This window comes from Rhododendron vialii, chromosome 6a, assembly GCF_030253575.1.
Source record: "Rhododendron vialii isolate Sample 1 chromosome 6a, ASM3025357v1".
Classification (NCBI taxonomy): domain Eukaryota; kingdom Viridiplantae; phylum Streptophyta; class Magnoliopsida; order Ericales; family Ericaceae; genus Rhododendron; species Rhododendron vialii.
The window spans coordinates 26,757,533-26,777,175 of record NC_080562.1 but is presented as its reverse complement, the minus strand read 5'-3'; the positions used below and the strand labels follow the sequence as shown (position 1 = coordinate 26,777,175).

At 37.2% G+C, this 19,643-nt stretch overlaps 1 protein-coding gene across 1 annotated transcript; it reads right to left on the bottom strand.

Moving 5' to 3' along the window:
* Positions 1 to 4,883: 4,883 nt before the first annotated feature.
* On the bottom strand, positions 4,884 to 15,820 carry LOC131329945 (citrate synthase, glyoxysomal). The gene is made up of 13 exons (XM_058363389.1): positions 15,386 to 15,820; positions 12,726 to 12,906; positions 10,864 to 10,949; positions 9,906 to 10,010; positions 9,093 to 9,155; positions 8,814 to 8,923; positions 8,297 to 8,416; positions 8,145 to 8,220; positions 7,506 to 7,579; positions 7,292 to 7,412; positions 6,295 to 6,392; positions 6,105 to 6,228; positions 4,884 to 5,267 (listed from the first exon to the last, which is right to left on the bottom strand). Exons 1-13 carry the CDS (start codon positions 15,632 to 15,634, stop codon positions 5,136 to 5,138), a joined length of 1,539 nt encoding a protein of 512 aa, XP_058219372.1. The 5' UTR covers positions 15,635 to 15,820; the 3' UTR covers positions 4,884 to 5,135.
* Between the last annotated feature and the right edge of the window lie 3,823 nt (positions 15,821 to 19,643).

The window sequence follows — 19,643 nt, the reverse complement described above, 5'->3', positions numbered from 1 at the left end:
ATGATCCATATTTCCTTTTATGAATCATTTCTACAGCTTTGCCTAGAAGACAACACACCCATATTGCATTATATAGTGAGAGAGAGGATGGAGATTTAATTTGATTTGGTCGAAGTGTCGTTGGACATACTGATACAGATATGTATGCATGCAAAACCCATACCATGTTTGTGAAGCTTCAAATTCTAGAGTCCCACCTCGAGAATTTGGAAGAAAATTTGGGAGTAATATGTGTGTGTATATATTAGTCCGTCTCCCGTAAAGACCACCTCATTTTAATAAAATGTGGACCTCCCTTTTCCGATCGAATTTCGATGATCTAAGCCGCTCAATGTGTTCAGAACGTGATTTTAAGGGTACCCGCAAGAAATCAGCAAAAAAAATGACCGGGAAGGGCTTCATCCGAACAGTTTTTGTTTATTTTTTATCTAACGGTTCAAACAAAAACTGCTCGGATGAAGTCCTTTCCGGTCATTTTTTTTGCCAATTTCTCGCGGGTACCCTTAAAATCACGTTCTGAACACATTGAGCGGCTCGGATCATCGAAATTTGATCGGAAAATAGGAGAAATGAGGAGGTCCGCATTTTAACTAAAATGAGGACCCCCTCATTTGAGACTGACTGTATGTGTGTGTATATATATATATATATATATATATATATATATATATATATGGAAACTCAAGCAATTATTATATAATTTGAAATTAACCTTTTGAATCACGTAATTAGGCGAATAATTAGCAGATTAGTTGGTGTGGGTCGTTACAATGTCATTCTTTTCTTTTCTGTATAAGAGCATCCACAATGATCAAAGCAAAATTAAAATGTTGCTTCTTTTCTTTTCTGTATAAGAGCATCCACAATGATCAAACCAAAATTAAAATGTTGCTATGGTTAGTAATGGGGTAGACGGTAGTGATTTTTACACTCCCCTTTTTTATAACCACACTCCATTTTTATCTTCTTGTGATATGAATTTATAATATTGTCCTTCCAAATGTTAATGAGTATACAACTAACAAAAATTTGTTTTCCTTTTAGAATTTTTTTTAAATTGTTGTTTTCTATTAATCTAAACGCTGTCAACAACGAAAAATCCCAGACGGTAACCGTACATACCACAGCAGTAAAAACAAAAACGCATTTTTGCTGGCAGAATGTTTTGGTGTTCCGCTTTCTCCCCTTAAAAAATAAGTATTTATTTGTAATTTTCAAGCTTAAAAAAAATAAGCTTACTAAAATAAAAAATATATACAATATAAATCTTGTTTGATAGATCTCGAGATTTATCAAACCCTGCAAATATATATATATATATATATATATATATATATATATATATATATATATATATATATATATATATTCGTAAACCTATTATTTTTAAATTTGAAAATAAATTCTTATTTTTAAATATTTAATTCAGAATCTAGAACGAGTTAGAACTTCGGTGTTCTACTAATATTCTGTAGAAAGATACCACTATCTATCGAGAGATTTAGGCTCCGTTCCGGAAACCTTCTTAAAAAATAAGTACTTATTTTGCCACTTCTTATTCAAAAAATAAGAAGGGTCATTCCACAAAATCCAAAAAAAAAGTTCCTTTCACATTTTCAAACTCAAAAATAATGTAAATGAAAAAAAATTCAATTTTTTTTTGCACCGTATTAAAGATCTCAATGAGATCTATCAAATAAGATCAATAGTGATAGGAAAATTATTTGCGTAAACACATGATTTTTGAGCTTGAAGTTGCTTTATACAAAAAAATAAGACTGTTGCTATGATAATGGGCGCCGGGGGAGGAAAATCGTACCGGCAGCCGTGTCGGGCCGTCTCCGGCCACTGGACGACCTATCCGAGCCGTCCAAAAATTCTATAAAAAAAAACCGAGGGGGCTTATGCGGGAATCAACGACATCCGAGGTATGCAGGGTGCTTGATCCGAGCATCCTTTTTCCGTGTATAGATGATAATCATCTATACACGGAAAAGGGGTGCTCGGATCAAGCACTCTACACACCTCGGATGCCGTTGATTCCCGCGCTGGCCCCCTCGGTTTTTTTTTTTATAGAATTTTTGGACGGCTCGGATCGACCGTCCGGTGGCCGGGGACAGCCCGACACGGCCGCCGGTACGATTTCCCTCCCGACACCCATTGGTACCTATATAAATTCTTCCAAAATAAGTACCACCCTTCCTATTTTCCGGAACAACCCTTCTTATTCAACAAAAAATAAGTTCTTAACTTGTTTCTGGAACACAGCCTTACTCTCTAGTCCATTATTCCTATTTTGAAACCCATTAGGTCCACCCAACTACTTTGAAACCCACTAGGTCCACCTGGACAAAAAGACCATTACATTTCAAATAAAAATTATTTACTCCTCCCGCCATATCATCACCGGAAAGTTGGCTGGAAAATTCGACGGTGCCGGAAGTTAGCCGAAAAATTGGTGGGGAAGATGATCTTTGACTATTGAAAACAAGATGTTGACCAATGATGGCGACTATTTGATAAAACAAATAAAAAATAATAATTGTGACAAAACAGACAAATATGGTTATTTATGGAAATCTAAAATTTGTGTTATCCCAATAATATCAACGGATAATGATATCTGTCTGTATCTTGCCAACACCACAAATAGATATGGTTATCGATAAAAATCTGTACTCTATGTTATGCCAATATATAACATCAGTAGATAATATTATTTATAGACAAATATAGTTAGCTATGAAAATTTAGACTTTGTGTTATTTATTTATTTATTTATTGATTTTTATTATATAGTAAACATTTTTGTCGGTCAACATCTTCTTCCCCATCTCAAGTCACCATGGCCCGCACCAGTCGTTGGCGACCAACTTCAGTAGAGGCGATGCCCTGACTTTTCTAACCAACTTCCGATGGATTTTCAGTGCGGACAATTTTTCCAGCAAACTTGCACCACCAACCAAATTTTTGGTGATGATGTGGCGAGATGATTTTATGTGAGGAATTTTTGTCTTATTACAAATAAGGAGTGGACTTCTCACTTTAGAAATTACAAAATAAAGACCCTAACCCTTGCAAAAAAAAATATAAGCGGACTAGTTCTTATTAGTCCAAACATCTATAATGGATCTTAAACTATTTTTTTATAAAAGAAACTCCAGTGAACAGAGGCAGCTCTACATGTAAAGTTCCATGATCAACTGAACACCTAAACAATTTTATTTTTTGCTTAGAATACATGCAAAAAAAAATTGATTAAACTTACTTTGAACACCCAATTCAAAATGTCAATGAACAGTCCATAAATAAATGAACATCCACCCAAAAAAATAGCCACAAATTAATCCACTTTGAATTTGCCTTTTGCTTGCACTTGGAGTATCATGGGGATCACAAATGAGTTGTCAATAGCATTACAAAAGTCCCAAGATATCGTAAAAGCTACGGCGGTTGTTGAAATGTCTAAGCAACGATTGCAAGTGATAAGAGATGATGGGTGAGATTCTTTGTAGGCCAAAGTGCCTTCATTTTGTAGCAAGCATGATATTTATTTTCCTAACATGAGTGAAATGTTTGTATCTAATAATTGACCACAACGCAAAGCCCCACAAATAACGATTTATCATCATTGTCGTGTTGAGCAATCTGCAATCGAATGGGAGATCAATGGATGAATGAATACTTAATTACTTATACAAAGAGTGATGGATTTGGTACCATTGATAATGAGGCTATCATGCAATAGTTTGAAAATATGAAGTACATAAAGAGCAATGGATGAATGATTTCTTAATTACTTTATACATAGAGTGATGTATTTGATACCGTTGATAATGAGACTATCATGCAACGTTTTCAAAATATAAAAACTTGTTAAGGACAATTGTAATATCTTACGGAGTATAATGTTTTTTGGTGGCATTGTTGATAGGAATGGATAATTTTTTATCTATATATAGTCATGATTTCTAAAGGTATTAAAACGTATATATTTCTTACGAAAACACTACAGTCACCGACCGGGAGGGTCGGTGACCGGCCACGGACTCTGTGTGTAGTCCATTCCGGGTCCCGCACGAATGATCCGAGCCGCTCAATAATTTTTTTTTTAAAAACCGAGTGGGCTACGTGTGAAATAAGCTCAATCCGATGTGTATATGTGCTCGATCCGAGCTGTTCCAAAATCAGATGATCCGAGCCGTTCCAAAATGAAAGTTTGGAACGAGCACGTACACACATCGGATTGAGCTTATTTCTTACGTAACCCACTCTGTTTTTTTTTTTAAATTATTGAGCGGCTCGGATCATTCGTACGGGGCCCGGAGTGGACCCCACACGCGGACGGTGGCCGGTCACACTGTAGAACTGTTGTATTTCTTAATACCCTTGTAAGAATTCCTGAAGCTACCACTGCTGATGAAGCAAGCAACATTTGATTGGGCAAGGTAGGCACGTAATCTTGTGAAAATCCATAATCTAACAAACTTTCTATGAGATGTGAGACAGGTGGGGGGGTGACTGGTGAGTGGTGAGTACTAGCCTCGTATTCCAATGCAATGCACAAGCTCTAGCAGCATATGTATCTTGCCGGCGCCTACTTTCAATCAAAATCATCACGAACATGATTAACCCCCGGACCACAAAAAATGTGCACTGCCTACTTTCAATCAAAATCATCACGAACATGATTAACCCTCAGACCACAAAAAAAGTGCACCCAACATAAAGCCCTCGCTAAAAAAGCTAAATAACCTAATTTTCCAAGGTCAAGCTCAATAAGAACCGGGGCTGCATATATGCCGACAAATACACTGGAAGAAAGAACCAAGCATGAACCAGGGCTGTTGGTTATCGGATACAATGAAATTCTACCATTTTGATTTTGAGACCAAAAAAAAAACTGAATTGATATACTCAATTGCTTGAACTTGGTTGGAATTTTGAGTCAAGTTCGTTTATCTGAACATGATACTCTTGTACACATAATCTTATTCATGCTGCAACAAATCAGAACAAACGTAGAGGCAATACTTTTTTTGGAGACAGTTAGACATTCATTCCGAATACCTAACCATAGGCAGGTTATTGCTTCTCCGACCAGTGAGAAAAATATCAGTCGAAAAGTTCAAAGCCTAAGCTCCAGAGCCAGACAATCGCCGCCTGGTGGCATTTGAAACAGATACCTGACCAAGTTTATCTGCCTCCAGTGTCACCATTCTCTCGGTGAGTGGCATATAGTGCCTCAACCATACGCCAGTGTACACCTGAGAGATGAAAGATAACAAAAATTAGGATTCAGGGGAAAAAAAAAAAGGTACTTGAATACTTTACGTGGTATCTAAAAGACAATAAATTATCTCTCTTATTAGACTACCTAACACCCAGGTTCCAATCCCTACTCTACTCACAGTCCCCCGTATCTTCCCAAACTTCTCAGCAAGACCAAGCAACAAAGAACAATGGCACTACAAAATCATAACTGACAGGAAAAGAAGGAAGTTTCTCACACGCTGCTTTCAATCAGCACGAGAGAGAGAGAGAGAGAGAGAGAGAGAGAGAGAGAGAGAGAGAGAGAGAGAGAGAGAGAGAGAGAGAGAGAAGCAACAGCAGCAGCAGTCTGCCTTGAATACAGATTAGGGTTCTGCTTGGAATCTCTGAATTACAAGTGCATCTACCAAAAGGCTGAACTGTGAAACCAGCGATCCTCTAAAACTCGGTACAGTTACATTACCAAGCAAAACGAAAAAACAAACAGAACTATTTAGCTATTGCAGAAATTGAATGAAAATTAAAAAAAGTCTACAGCACAAGATGCATTCCCTTCATAATAAACTCAACTCAATTCACATAAAAACATGTCGACCTCTAGTACAGATAGCACCCACGGATTCTTGAGATAAGTACAACTTGCAGTACGCTAGTACTCATTAAAAAAAAGGGATTAAAGCAGAAATCAACAAAAGGAAATTTCTCACTTTTAGGCTCCTTCATCGTCAAGTACTTTCCCAAAATCCCGGTGATTTTCAAGTTGACCAAAAGGTTCAACAGATTTGCTCTAATAAACTGGTAAAAAGGGGAAGAAGCAAAGCCACAAATCTAACCTGAGCAGGTCTCATTATCTTGGTATCAGGATCATCCAGGGACTCTCGCCAATGTGCTAAGTAGCCAGCCATACGAGGGATTGCAAACAAAACAGTGAAGAACTCCGTCGGGAAACCCATGGCCCTGATTATCAATTTATCAGCTCAGTATAAAAACTTGACACTTTTACTGAAGAAAATGTCTGCTCACCTATAAATTAATCCAGAATAGAAATCAACATTCGGATATAGCTTCCTCTTGACAAAATAGTCATCTGATAGTGCAGCTTTCTCCAAAGCAACAGCCACCTGAAAATAGTGCAAGATCAGGTTGACGGGCCATAAAGCTCCCATTAAGCATTTAGATTACATAAACCCACTGAAGCGATGGATTGAAGAACCCCCACCCCACCTCTCCATAAATGATAAATAAATAAATAAATGAGAAGAAAACATCTTCCACCTGGAGCAGTGTCTATTGATGGCAATTACATCTACAACATAAAAAAGAAAGTGTACATGAAACCGATCAGCAACGGGTGAATATAAGTGCCATGGACAAAACACCTGAAACTAAAGGAAACAATTCACTCTATTAACTTAAAGACTAATAGTAAATCTATGTGAACACATGCTAAAAGGTTAACATGTATGCAGATTGGTATGGTGCTCAAACTCACGAAACATACAACCCACTGAATTAGAAAACACTAGCGTACAATTTCTTTCACATAGAACATCGGCGAAAACCTACATAGCAATTTATACTTGTTGCTAAGAAGTATTTGTCATACAGACTAAGGTGACAGGTGCTCGTTACATGTTTGAGTATTTGGGCTGTGTCCCCTTTCATGTATAATAGGCACAGTTCATCTGGAAGCCACCGCATCACGACGTTAACATCATAAAAGACATTTTTTGGTAGGCAAAGAATAAGGGAGTATCGTAAAATCACACAAACTCAAATGATAGACATGCTTATGAGGTGCATGACTAACTACACACGTCAGACACTTCGCATCCCCATACCCAAAAGTGGTATTTCTGTCTGGGTTCTAAACATGGGTTCCCAAAGTTAAAAGAGTGCGCAAACTTACTTGGCCTTTTAAACAGCATAATCATGTAATGCCCTTACTTGTCATAATTTACTGTCACATGAAAGCAACCCACAACAAACAGGGTTTGTATGATTAAGCAGCAACATATACCTCAATGAGAGGATCCCGGCCAACGATCGAAAAAACTTCCTCTGCCAGTTTCCTTATGACCTTTGCCCTGGGATCATAGTTTTTGTAGACACGGTGCCCAAATCCTGACATCTTTCTCTTCCTATAACGACCAAGTTGCCAAAGGAAGATCAATCGACCCAAGACAAAATTGCAAGCAATTAATCAGCTGGGGCTATCAGATAGCAATACTCACCTGTTTTTCACACCTTCAATGAACTCCGGAATGTTGTCAACAGTTCCAATCTCGCCCAACATCTTAAGCACAGCCTGTCATAAAGAATTTAACAAAAGCAAGCTCAACCATGCATGGCTCAAAGTGTTTATCTATGTAGCACAGACATGGACATGAATACAGACACTGATATGGACACGGGCACGGGACAGGGAAATTCTAGAAGGCGGGGAACATGCCATGTGTATATATATTCCGCAAGTTTAAATTGCAAAAATGTAAACAAAACAAAATGGATGAGAGGAATCTGATGTTAGGGTTTCTTCTCTTTAGGACTTGTTTTTATCGGTTAACTTACACTTAAACCCAAAAAAAATCAGTAATAAAATAGTTACCGTAAAAAAAAATTAAAAAAATACACTTACACCCCCACCCTGTCCCAGAAGTGTCCCCGCCGTGTCCCCCTAAACAAAATAACTGGACACACCACGTGGCGTGTCAGACACGTATCTAGCCATGTCCCCGTGAAGGACACGGCAATACCTCAACCTCTAGAGGTGTCGGTGCTACATAGGTGTTTATGCTGCTTCATAAATTCTATAATGAGCCTCAACTGCAGCTAGAAGAAGCAAGAAACTAGTGCACAAAATGCCAACATACTTCATTTGCTCCACCATGAAGAGGACCATACAGTGCTCCAACTGCCCCAGCAAGAGCTGTGTACACATCGACTCCACTGCATAATGAGATAAGGTCAGTGATATACAACTTCATGGCTGTTTTGGATTAAATTAGGCACTTTAGTTGCCTACCTTGATGCTAGATGCCTAGCAGCTGCTGTGGAGCAATTCATTTCATGTTCTGCATGTAATACAAAGAGAACATCCAGCACACGTGCCAATCGAGGATTGGGTTTATAAGACCTATCACCCCTGTCAATTGCAAAGGGGAACCAAATTTTAATAGGGGCCCTCTTATCACAATGCTAGAACAATTCACCCAAAAGGGTCACAATCATAAATAAATAAAAAACCAAATAGATCTTGTGTAAGAAAGAAAAGCACACCGTGTGGCCATATGTCAGTTCGCTTTTGCTTCATTATTTTAGACCATAAACTCACAAATCTTTAGCAGAAGAGATGACCAAAAAACGAAGAACGTGGTATTCAAAAAATTTATAAATGCTTAGCATATGAGAAGGATGTTTACAGTTGTGCAGTACACAAAAGAGGTAGGAGGATGCAGCAGATGAGGAGAACATACAATGAGAAAGATGCTCACACAGTTATACAGTATACTAAAGCGGGAAAAGGGAGCAGTAGAACATACAATGAATCCAGCATATATAAGAAGTTCTCTGAATAAGAAAGGTTGCTAGAGGGAAGAACTGGAGGCCTTCCTGCCAACCTCAAATAAGCTGCGGCTGCAATGGTTGGTGCCTGAAAATATTGTATGTCATCTCATGTTGAGAAATATCTTATATCGTAACTAACAGACGGAAAATATAAACTGCACAAACTAAAGGCAATATCTTCATAATCATCAAACTGTTTTTGAGAGAGAGAGAGAGAGAGGATAAACCAAACGAAAGATGGGGTACTAGCATACCTTCCCAAGTATGCGCACTATCTGTTTTTCTCTCACTTGCTTAGACTTGTACAAATCCTGGCCCTGTGATAAGAAACAGTTGGTTGAAAAATATAGAGCACCAGTGTGGAATTCACAATTGGACCATCAACAATAATGTTCAATTTTAAGATATGACCAAAATTTAATAGCACATTACCCAACAACTACTCAAACAATAGGAAGATAGTTTATTTTCAAACAACAGGAACGATCGAAAGTGGTTTATCTTCTGGGTTGTATAAGTGGTCAATGCTGTGAATTTAGTTATAGTAACAACAGCTGATGATAGTCAAATCCAATACACACACACACACACACAGAGCGCAACTGTAGTAAAGCATACATAAGGGGAAAAACATGTTTTGTATACATTCTAAACACTGTATTAAGTAGGTTGTTCTTGAGAATTCACGACCTGCAGCTATGAATAACCACAAAATAAATGACCTACATACCATATACCATCTTTCATAAATCTTGTTTAAAAAAAACTAAAACCCATAATAAGATTATAAGAATCTTGAAAGGTAACCATAAGTAATCATTCTCCCTAGATGAGGTCAATGTACTCTGTCAAAAAAAAAAAGATGTAGTAACACTGTGGAACCTTACAGAAGTAAACATTACTACACAGAGAACGTATTCAAGTGTTTAAGACTTCATTATTTGTACCATACCCATGTCCACAAGAGACATGTTTTCTGGTAGAAGTGACAATTCCCCGAGTCAAGATTTAATTTTGGAGAATGGTAAGTCAACTAAACCATGAGTTTGGATGAAAAGTTGAATTACTCTGAGAGCAGGATTGGCATCAGGATGAAAGATAGAGAGAGCACTCATTGCACTGACTAGAACTCCCATGGGATGAGCATCATGAGGCATTGCCTGTATGATATCCTACAAAACAGATTCAGAGTGCAGTTAGAAAAGAAAATAGAACCGACTTAGAACACCATGTTGGTCTGAGGTATAACTGCTGTTATTTAATTCCACTTTCTCCCAGATGGCAATAACAAAGGGGCATTGTACAATAACAGTCTCGCAAATGTCTACAATCTTTACACAAGGGACGTAATCAGCTTGGTACCATTTGGACTGCTGACATTCAAGAAACATATAGGCGAATGTTAGGTGTGCTTACTGCATTGATATCAACCGTAAGCAGATATTATATTGGAAAAGCAGTTTGATTTGGATGATGAGATCAAATCTTATACTTTTCAAGTAGAAGTAATCAAAGGAAATTCTAGAAACTCTTCAAGTGATAGCATGAAAATATAAATGACCGAAGTTTAAATCCAAAGAATACCTTGTTGTTCAGAAAAAATAGAGAACTCCTTCCTAAGCAAGAAACAAACAAGAGAACTTTAAAAAATGTTTGAAGAATGAACTTTTCAAAAAAGTGCCGAAACTGCTGCTGTGTATTAACAGACAGCATTATCCAATTAATGGCTCCACACACGGGAGTAGTACTGGAACAATAAACATTCTATATTTACTCGCCAAAAAGAAAACGTTGTGAATAATCCCAGGAGGAAACGGGCAACAATTGTATCAAGTGCTATTCGCCAAAGCACCATATAGTCAATGTTACCTGATACGCTACATAAAATTGTTCGATATGCTACAACTAGAAATTTACTAGAATATCCAAGATAAGACTGGTAAAGAAAAGGATAATTATAAAGGTAGATTTGCATCGTCTACAGAGTTGATCTTTGGTATCAAAGAAAGAGGAAGATAAACGCACCAAAATTCCTTGTGGCACAGCTGAATGTTGAGAAACAGCAAATTCCCAATCAGCTAACTGGCTTTCAGAAGGTAAATTCCCATACACTGGAAAAAAAAAAAGAAAAAAAAAAGCCAATCAAATTAGGAAACCTAAGGCACTACATAAACAAGGCAGGAAAAAGAAAATCAATTTGTCAAATGAAAGAGCTGTATAGCCATTCATCTACACAATACACTCAAAAATTCGCAATTTCCTGCATTCATTTTTCTTTAATTTAACGAATTTATCATGTAGTTGTTTACAAGTGAATATCTCAAACATATAAAAGAGATAGCATACTGTTCATATCCTTTTTTAATCATTTATTGATAATTGTAGGGAGCAGGGAAGATAGAAGGCAAATCAATCTGCTTCGCTCTTGTACCACACAGACTTCACTATCACATTAGTTCCAAGTTTTACGTTTTATCTCTCCTTAGTCCATACATCAAGCAACTTAAAATGCTACCATTATCAATCGCTTATTGAACTTTACGGAATATATAAAGAAAAAATCCTCCTTTTCTTACTTCTCCCTCTCTTTTTGGCTACTAGGAAATGATCGGTGTTTGTTGCAGCTAAACCTAAGGTAAAAGCTGCTTATAACAACAGAAGCATCAAATAGCTTCTCGAAAAGTCATTTTTTCCCATCTTTTTGAAGTGTTTTCGATCCAGAACCACAAAGCAGAAACTGTAGCAAAGAGTGTGGCACAGATTCCAAGACGAAAAATCATTACCAGGGGCAGTTAAGCCACACAGCATAAAAAATGGGGGGAAAAAGGTATTGCATGATCACTTCAATTTCAATCAAAAAATTATTAAAAAAAACCACAATTTTTCATCCCCTTTCATTAGGAAATTTAATTTACAGGCTCAAAATGAGGTCATGAAACATATGCATTTTAGGTTGGGAATGAAAGGAAGTTTCTATTGAAAACAGAAGATTACCCTCACCAATCATTATCATCTTTTTGTTGTTGCCTTGCCTCTCAGGAACAACGTAGTTGTCAATTTCTCAGGATGGTATTGAGCATCCATTTGGTATCATGATCAGATAACTATATTTGTGAAACATTTCAGATCTAATACTTCTAAGAACTAAAGCAAGCAATCTTAAGACCATCTCCAAAGGAGGAGGCAAAAGTTCATCCCATATAAATACTTTGCTAGCATTTAAGGATCCATTCTGCTAAAGTTTAAATTTCTTCATCATTATTTTAGAATTTATTCATTGAGGTGGTAATGTAAAGAGTCATTTCTCTCTCTTCAAACTTGAAGTGAAAGAAAACTAAACCGAACAGTGTGCAAGTCTTGCTACATCACTTGGAGTGCTTTTTGATGACATGGCTCTTCACATTTAGTATTTATCAAATTTTGCTACTTCCCTGGAGATGGTCTTACGTCCCACAAAATTCCTCAAAATGAAAAACACTTCAAGTGATATATTTTTGAGGGGTAAAAGTTCCAAATTCATGTTATGTATTCAAAGGTGTATACTTGAGATATGTAGAGATACTGAACCAAATGAAAAGGATTCATAACTCACATCCGCAAAGTGCACTTCACTAACTGAGATGTGTTCATGCGGCTTAACGTTCAGTACCAACTTAAAATTTGGCTAACAGGGGAATGCAAAAGTACAAATTAAAATAAGCTCACAAATTTTACATCCCCCAGATAAGTCAGACAGATGCTCACTCTGACATGCAAAAAAGGATGCGATGTCTTGAAAACATCAATACATCATCGCATGAGCCTTGTATTGAACAAACTGTATCTCCCCTTACTATAAGCACCAAGAGATATATAATTGCATAAAAAAGCTTGTGAGCGATACTTACTTAGAAGGTAGGCCACTTCCAAAAAGGAACTACTCTCTGCCAACTCCTCAATTGGGTAGCCCCTATATCTAAGAATCCCCTCATCACCATCAATATAACAAATTGACGACCGGACAGGAGCTGTGTTCAGATAGCCTGGATCATAAAGTTTGAGCCCCTTGTCATTCCTTCCGGTTGTTATCTGCAAATTCAAAAGTATCAGAGCAATCTACAAAAGTTTCTATAGGCAATGCGATGACATTACCAGGCTATCATATAGCCATCGCTAGAGGCGGTTCTAGGAAAACCCTTCAGTGGGTTCAAGCTTGTGGTCTTTTTTTCCATGTTCCATATCACAAATTTCTTAGCTTGTTTGCCATACATGTTACTATCATCTTTGATATATAGGTGGGAGGAGTAATCATAGTGCTAGAAAGGGAAAGGTCGGTCAGTTCTATTAGCAGTAGGAGAAAATTGAGTAGAGAGTCTAGGCTATGAAGTATAAACAGACTAGCTATCTAGCCGACTAGACTATCTGTCTAGACAAAGGGCGGAGGGATCTTGTGCAAGCTGCCAGGTATTTTATCTATGGCTTGTCAGCCTTTATCGGTCAAAATTGGAAGAATTTGATCAAACAAACAAACACATTGGATTGGATTGGATTGTCATGAAAATCTACTGTCTTTGACTGTCAAGCACAAGTAAACTCTTCAACAACAAAAAGATACACAAGTAAGAGCGTTCAAGGGAGACGATCAGAGGGTTCATAATGCATGTGCGTGGGAGCTAGAATTTTACATATGCAATGAAAGATAATCGATACTCAGAAGGTTTCAGCTGAACCTACGCCATTCAACGTGGCATCACCCCTGGCCGATGCCAAGGTTCAACCCCATCACTCATACTGGAGCATTATAATACGACACACTAAAAAATATTACCAAAAGCTGACAACACATTAAGAACTGCACAAATTCACTAATGGTGCAGGTAAATTATTACTTCTTGTACAAACAAAGCTATGCCAGTGGCAGAAAGAGATCCAGGTGATTAAAGGCGGCAACTCAATGAAATAAACGATTCATGAGAACAAGAAATAAATTACAATATCTCAATCCAAGAGAGAGATGCTAATAAAAGATGCAAGATTGAGCTGCTCACAGTGAGAGATACCTATAATGTCGCCAAAATTTGGCCCGTCATTATTCTATCTGAATATTCTCCACTCAGAAAGTCAAGAAATATAATTGTTCGCAAAGCTGGACCCTGATGAGGGATGAGAATGGCCGCATCCGTTCGTGAAATGATACAACCACCAAAGGACCCAACTCAATCAAGCTCAATTGAGTACAAAAATGTATTTATCCAAGCTCAAACTAACAAACTATCAACCATCCATCGTAACTTTTTATTTCCCCTTCCCATGTTTTCTCACCAGCCAAACAGAACATAGAGAAAATACTCTTAACCGACTTGACAAAACGAAATGCAAAACAACAACTAACCAACTAAAAATAGTAGAACCCTAATCAGATGAAACGAGCCCCACATTAAACATCAATCGATCAAATTAGAGCACAACCATTTTCTTTCTTCAAACCATAGCTTTGACTGCAAAATACCTATTTTCCCTCTACGGCTCTACTAAATGGAATTACTGACAACCAACCACAAAAATAATACTCCCTCTTTCTCTTTTTAAGTGTCGAATGTCGTAAATTCAACTTTTTATGGAGACATCAACAGTAAGCTTTAAAATTTGTAACTTTCCATAATTGCCCTTTGTGAAAACATCATCATTACACTTTTTATGAGATTATATGGAATCTACTTGGGGCAAAATGAGAAATGTACCACCTTTTACCCACTAACTTATCAAAATGGATAATTATCAAGGGATAGCCTAAAAAGGAATACTGAACCATACCAAAAGGGACTGAAGGACAGAAGGAGTATATTTTGACCTGTGATCTCTCTCTCTCTCTCTCTCTCTCTCTCTCTCTCTCTCTCTCTCTCTCTCAAAATCTGTAGATCAAATTTGAGTGTATTATTCCTAACTACTAAAAGTCCAAAAAAAAAAATCCAACTTTACAGCATATTCCTAATTTCCTTTTCCCACGTCTTCTCGTCAACCAAACTTTACAAACTGACAATCAGGAAGTTAAAAAAAAAAACCAATGCAAACGCATAATTTTGGATTAAAGGTTGAACTCAAATCCGGTCAGATGTCAAGGCACAACAAAAATAGGAACAACAACAATCAACCGACCCAAAATAGCATAACACCAACTCCGCTGAACTCATATCCCAATTCACAACACCTAAGGCCCTGTCTTTGCTAAATTATTAGTTTGGTACTTTTGTTCATCTTTTCCAATTTTGGTTAGGTTTACGTCAAGTTTTTGGGTTAATTATTCGTCAGAGGAGTTAAAAAGTAAAACAAATGATCGAAAGTATAAAAAGAAAATACAAAACGCAAAAATAAAAACAGAAACGACAGTCTTTTTTCTACCTTCACTATCGTCTTATTCTAACTTTTTCACCTTCGTTCATTATTTTTTACTTTCCTAAAAGTCGATTGATCTCCAAATTTTTTACAAAAAAACTAAATGATAGATCACTAAAACAAATAATACAGACTATTTTCAAGACAAAATAATCCATATGCATAACTCGATTACCTTCTTCAAATCCGTAGCCTTGACGGTTCCTTCGTCAGAGACCTCAACCTGGTACTTTTTACCGGTCCTCTCGTCTACGATGGCTAGAGAGCCCTTGAGGTTCGGCGGCGGCGCGACAAACGTCTGGGCGGAGGCGCCCGAGGCCTCGATCACCGGCGAGAAGGCGTCGGGTTCGACGCAGGCGGAGAGGTGCGCCGAGAGGACGGCCAGCCGGCCTCGAGCCGACGTTGATGGATCGACGGTTTCCATTGGCTTTTCGAAGGAAGTGGAAGCAGAATAGAGAATCTGAAGGGGGTGAGTGTTGCAGATGTATACGTATATATAGAGGCTCTCTCTCTCTCTCTCTCTCTCTCGCTTGCACACTAGTTTTTTTTTTTTGATCAGGCTTGCACACTAGTTTGGTTTCGTCAGATGTGTCCGTGTAACGACAACCATGTTTAGCAAACTATAATAATAAGGGAACTTATAATCTCACTCGCTAAATTTATATTCTCACTTTTGAAGAGGATTGCGATTATTAATTTAAAGAGTAACATTATTTAGCTAACTGGCTAAATAAGTGAATTAATTTTTTTTTGTCTTTATTTAAATTTTTTTCCGTACTTGTAGTTTTTTTGCAATTTTTGAAGATTATTGCATCATAATACGAAATAAATTTAAAAAGTAAAAAATTGCGATCGAAATTTAATTTTTTTAAATAAAGATAAAAATAAATAAATAATTCTATTTTTTTGTCTTTATTCAAAAAAATTAAATTCAATCATAATTTTTTACTTTTAAGATTCATCTCATTATGACGATGCAATAATTTTAAAAAATTAATAAAAAAATAACAAATATGAAAAAAATAAAAATAAAAAATAAATAAATTAACTTATTTAGACGAACAGATACACATAGTAGTACTGTAGGAGTCCTATTATTCTAGAAGGCATATCCAAGCAGTCCGCCGTGGATGTAAAATCCAGATCGCGTTTTTCTTGCTTGTAGTTCCGACCTAGGAATGAGCAATTTAGTTGTCAGAGATTCCAATCTTCTGCGACTCTGCTGCGTGTTTGATTAGCACATACTTCCTATTCCCAACTGACACGTGTGCTAATTGAATATCGCGACCGCACGAATGGATTTGCGTTGGACACCAGAAGCGCGCCCCGGTCTTGTGTGTGTTTTTTTCTTTCCATCCGCGAATTTTACTCCCCCAATCCTTCCACGTCAAAGCAAAGACGTACGCAACTTGCCTGCATTTCTTGGGAAGCTCAAAAAGAGGGGAGTATAGATCCATGCAGGCGTATACTCTGTACGGAAAACCTATAGGTACCGACCAAAACGTTGGGATATCATACTGACGGGCGCCGTCGGGCCTTCTTCGACCCCCGGAAGGTCGATCCAAACCGTCCAAAAGTTCTAAAAAAAAAACAAGGGGGCATAAATTATAATCAACGGCATCCGAGGTGTGTAGAGTACTTGATCTAAACATCTTTTTTTTGTGTATATATGTATAAACGAAAAAAAAGGTGTTTAGATCAAGCACCTTACACACTTTGGATGCCGTTGATTCCCAAGCAGGCCCCCTCGTTTTTTTTTTAAAGAATTTTTGGACAGCTCAGATCGGCCATCCGATGGCCGGAGACGGTCCGGAGACGGTCCAGCGACGGCCGTCGGTACGATATCCCTACGTTTTGGTCAATACTGGTAGTAGTACTCATACTCTGTATCCGATTGCGATTTATCTTCTGAATTGGTTCTTACATAAATATGGGAAATGATTATTTACGCTCCCTTTTTTATTGACACTTTATTTATTTATTTGCCATTTATATCAATCGAAATTGTTGAATTACCCTTATGTCTTGATGTCTTCCTAAAGACATGAGATAAAGATCAATTTGATGAAGGCATAAGACAAAGATCAATTTGATGAAGGCATAAGATAAAGATCAATTTCATAAAGACATAAGACATAATTATCCTCTCTCTTTTTTTTACTTTATTCATAAATAAAGATCAATTCGATTTCTTCTCGTGAATGAAGGCGAGAGAGAGAGAGCGCCAAAAGATAAAAGGGGAGTGGAGTCACGATCGAGAATCGAACCCAAGCCTATGGGGTTCCCATTGAACTTCCTTTTATTCGATTCGTTACTTAGCTGGTTCCGCACTTGGGACTGGAGCGCGTACAGTCCACCTGTATATCCATGTGGTTTGGACCATGAACAGATATACCCCCCTCAATGCTGATTTTCATTTTGTTGCATTCGCACCCCTTATGTTTTTTGTGAATTTGTGCAGACCCACCAAATTTTGTCCACTTAACGGAGATACACCTCACACGCCTATCGAATCAAACCAATATATTAAAAGTTTAATATGAACCGTTCATAATGTATTACTCCCTCCGTCCCTTTATTACAGTCCAGTATTTCATTTTTGGCTGTCCCTTAATAAGTGTCCATTTTGTAAAGTTAGTGGGTAAAAGTTGGTGAATTGTCTATTTTGTCCCTAAAAGTAGATTCCATTTTAAAAAGTTAGTGAATAAAAGTGTAATGATGATGGGTAAGTAGGGAAAGTGGAGGAAAAAGTTGATGTGAAAGGTATAATGATGATGTCTTTTTAATAAGTTGGAGTTACGAAGCAGGACATTTAAAAAGGGACGGAGGGTGTAATTAAAGAGTTTAAGATCTCTATAAAAAAATCATGTTAACAAACATCAATAACTCAGTTTAGGGAACATTATTCTTGTTACTTGTTAAAATGAAAAATAAATTTGAAATTTTACTTCACCATGAGGTTTCCATTTTTCAATCGACTTGAATTTCGAGATGGATGTAGTACTCGTCAAGCTCTAAAAACATCCAAATTTTGGTGCTGGGGATGGATAGGGTAGATTTATGAAAGAAGATGAATCAATGAAAAATATGAGGGCATAGTGGACTTTTTATTGATTTCGTTAGTGAATTTTGCATTTTTTTGGTTAATTGGGTGTGTCTGCACAAATTCACGAATCACAATGGGTGCGAATGCAACAAAATGAACGTAAGAGAGTGTATCCACACATAGCTCATACCATGGGGGGTCATAAGTGGACTTTTTTTTTGAGTTTTTGTAACCCAAAGTTATAACTCAAGCAGTCGTGAGGAAATTTAAGTTATCCGTTCAAGTTGATGGAACAACATTTGTCGATCGTAATAATCTAACTCTACCAACATACTACCTTCCTATCGTTCGGTACAAATAATCATAGTTTTTCCATCTCAAGGTGTTCATATCTTGATTTGTTTTTGAAAGAATTAATATTTATTTAAATAGTTTATAATTGTAAAATTGAAAATATTCAATTCAATATTTGTGTAAAATTAGAACTTAAAGTGTTTTTTTTTTTTTTGTCATTCGTTAATCCTAATCTACTATGTCCTAAAGGGACTTGGGGAGGAGAATGGGTACTTAAAGTTTGAACAAGCAAATTTTAATAAAATATATAAACTAGTATTCCGAAAAAGAATTTCCAGCTTCCAAATCCCCGAAAAAATCTAAATGTCAGAAAACCAGAATTACGTATCCTCAAAAAGCAAATGGCGAATCAAGATCGCAGGAATGTTCTGAAAATAAGGTGCTCATCCTATTTTTGAGGGTTTTTTTTTTTTCCCCCCTCAGCATTAGCACCATTGTGTGGGAGGAATGGGAAAAAGAAGCCAATCAACCAAAAAAGAAAAAACCGACTCGGGGATGCTACCAAGCATCCCTGACAAGCAAATGTCGAGCGGCATCCGGCTGTTCATCTCGGCAATCTACAGCTCTGGTGGATACTTTCGTTCCAGTGTAATTTTGTGGGAGTACTATCATAACTTTGCAGGGCATAACAAAATTATAAAAAGTCCCAACATATTTGAAAAAAAGAAATGTGAACCGCATACTCTGCGCGCTCCTTATTTGGTCCGCCCGTCTATCATCATGCATTGAAAAACAATATCATCCCACTAATAACACAAGCATTACAAACATATCATGGCTGCTCAGACTGCTCTAGCCATATCATGACTCAGGAGCAGCCTTAACCACAAGCATAGGAGCCTTAACTTTTACGACAACATTAAAACGAGAACATAAATAATGTATATCGTGCTACAACACAATGTATAAGCTATATCATGCTACAACAATGTATTAACACAAGCTATGATCCCAGTTGTAGTAACGAAACCCTTACTCCGAAAGCATTTTATTTTTCAAAATTTACAAAAGGCTAGAAACTCATTGACGATCA

Bases quoted from the DNA above. Each gene is read 5' to 3' on its own strand.
- LOC131329945 (XM_058363389.1), bottom strand. From the start codon at position 15,634: ATGGAAACCGTCGATCCATCAACGTCGGCTCGAGGCCGGCTGGCCGTC. The intron at 7,580-8,144 runs GTATGTTGGCAT...TCTTTATGACAG, and splicing joins TTCATGGTGGAGCAAATGAA to GCTGTGCTTAAGATGTTGGG. The intron at 6,229-6,294 runs GTGAGCAGACAT...ATTGATAATCAG, and splicing joins TATTCTGGATTAATTTATAG to GGCCATGGGTTTCCCGACGG.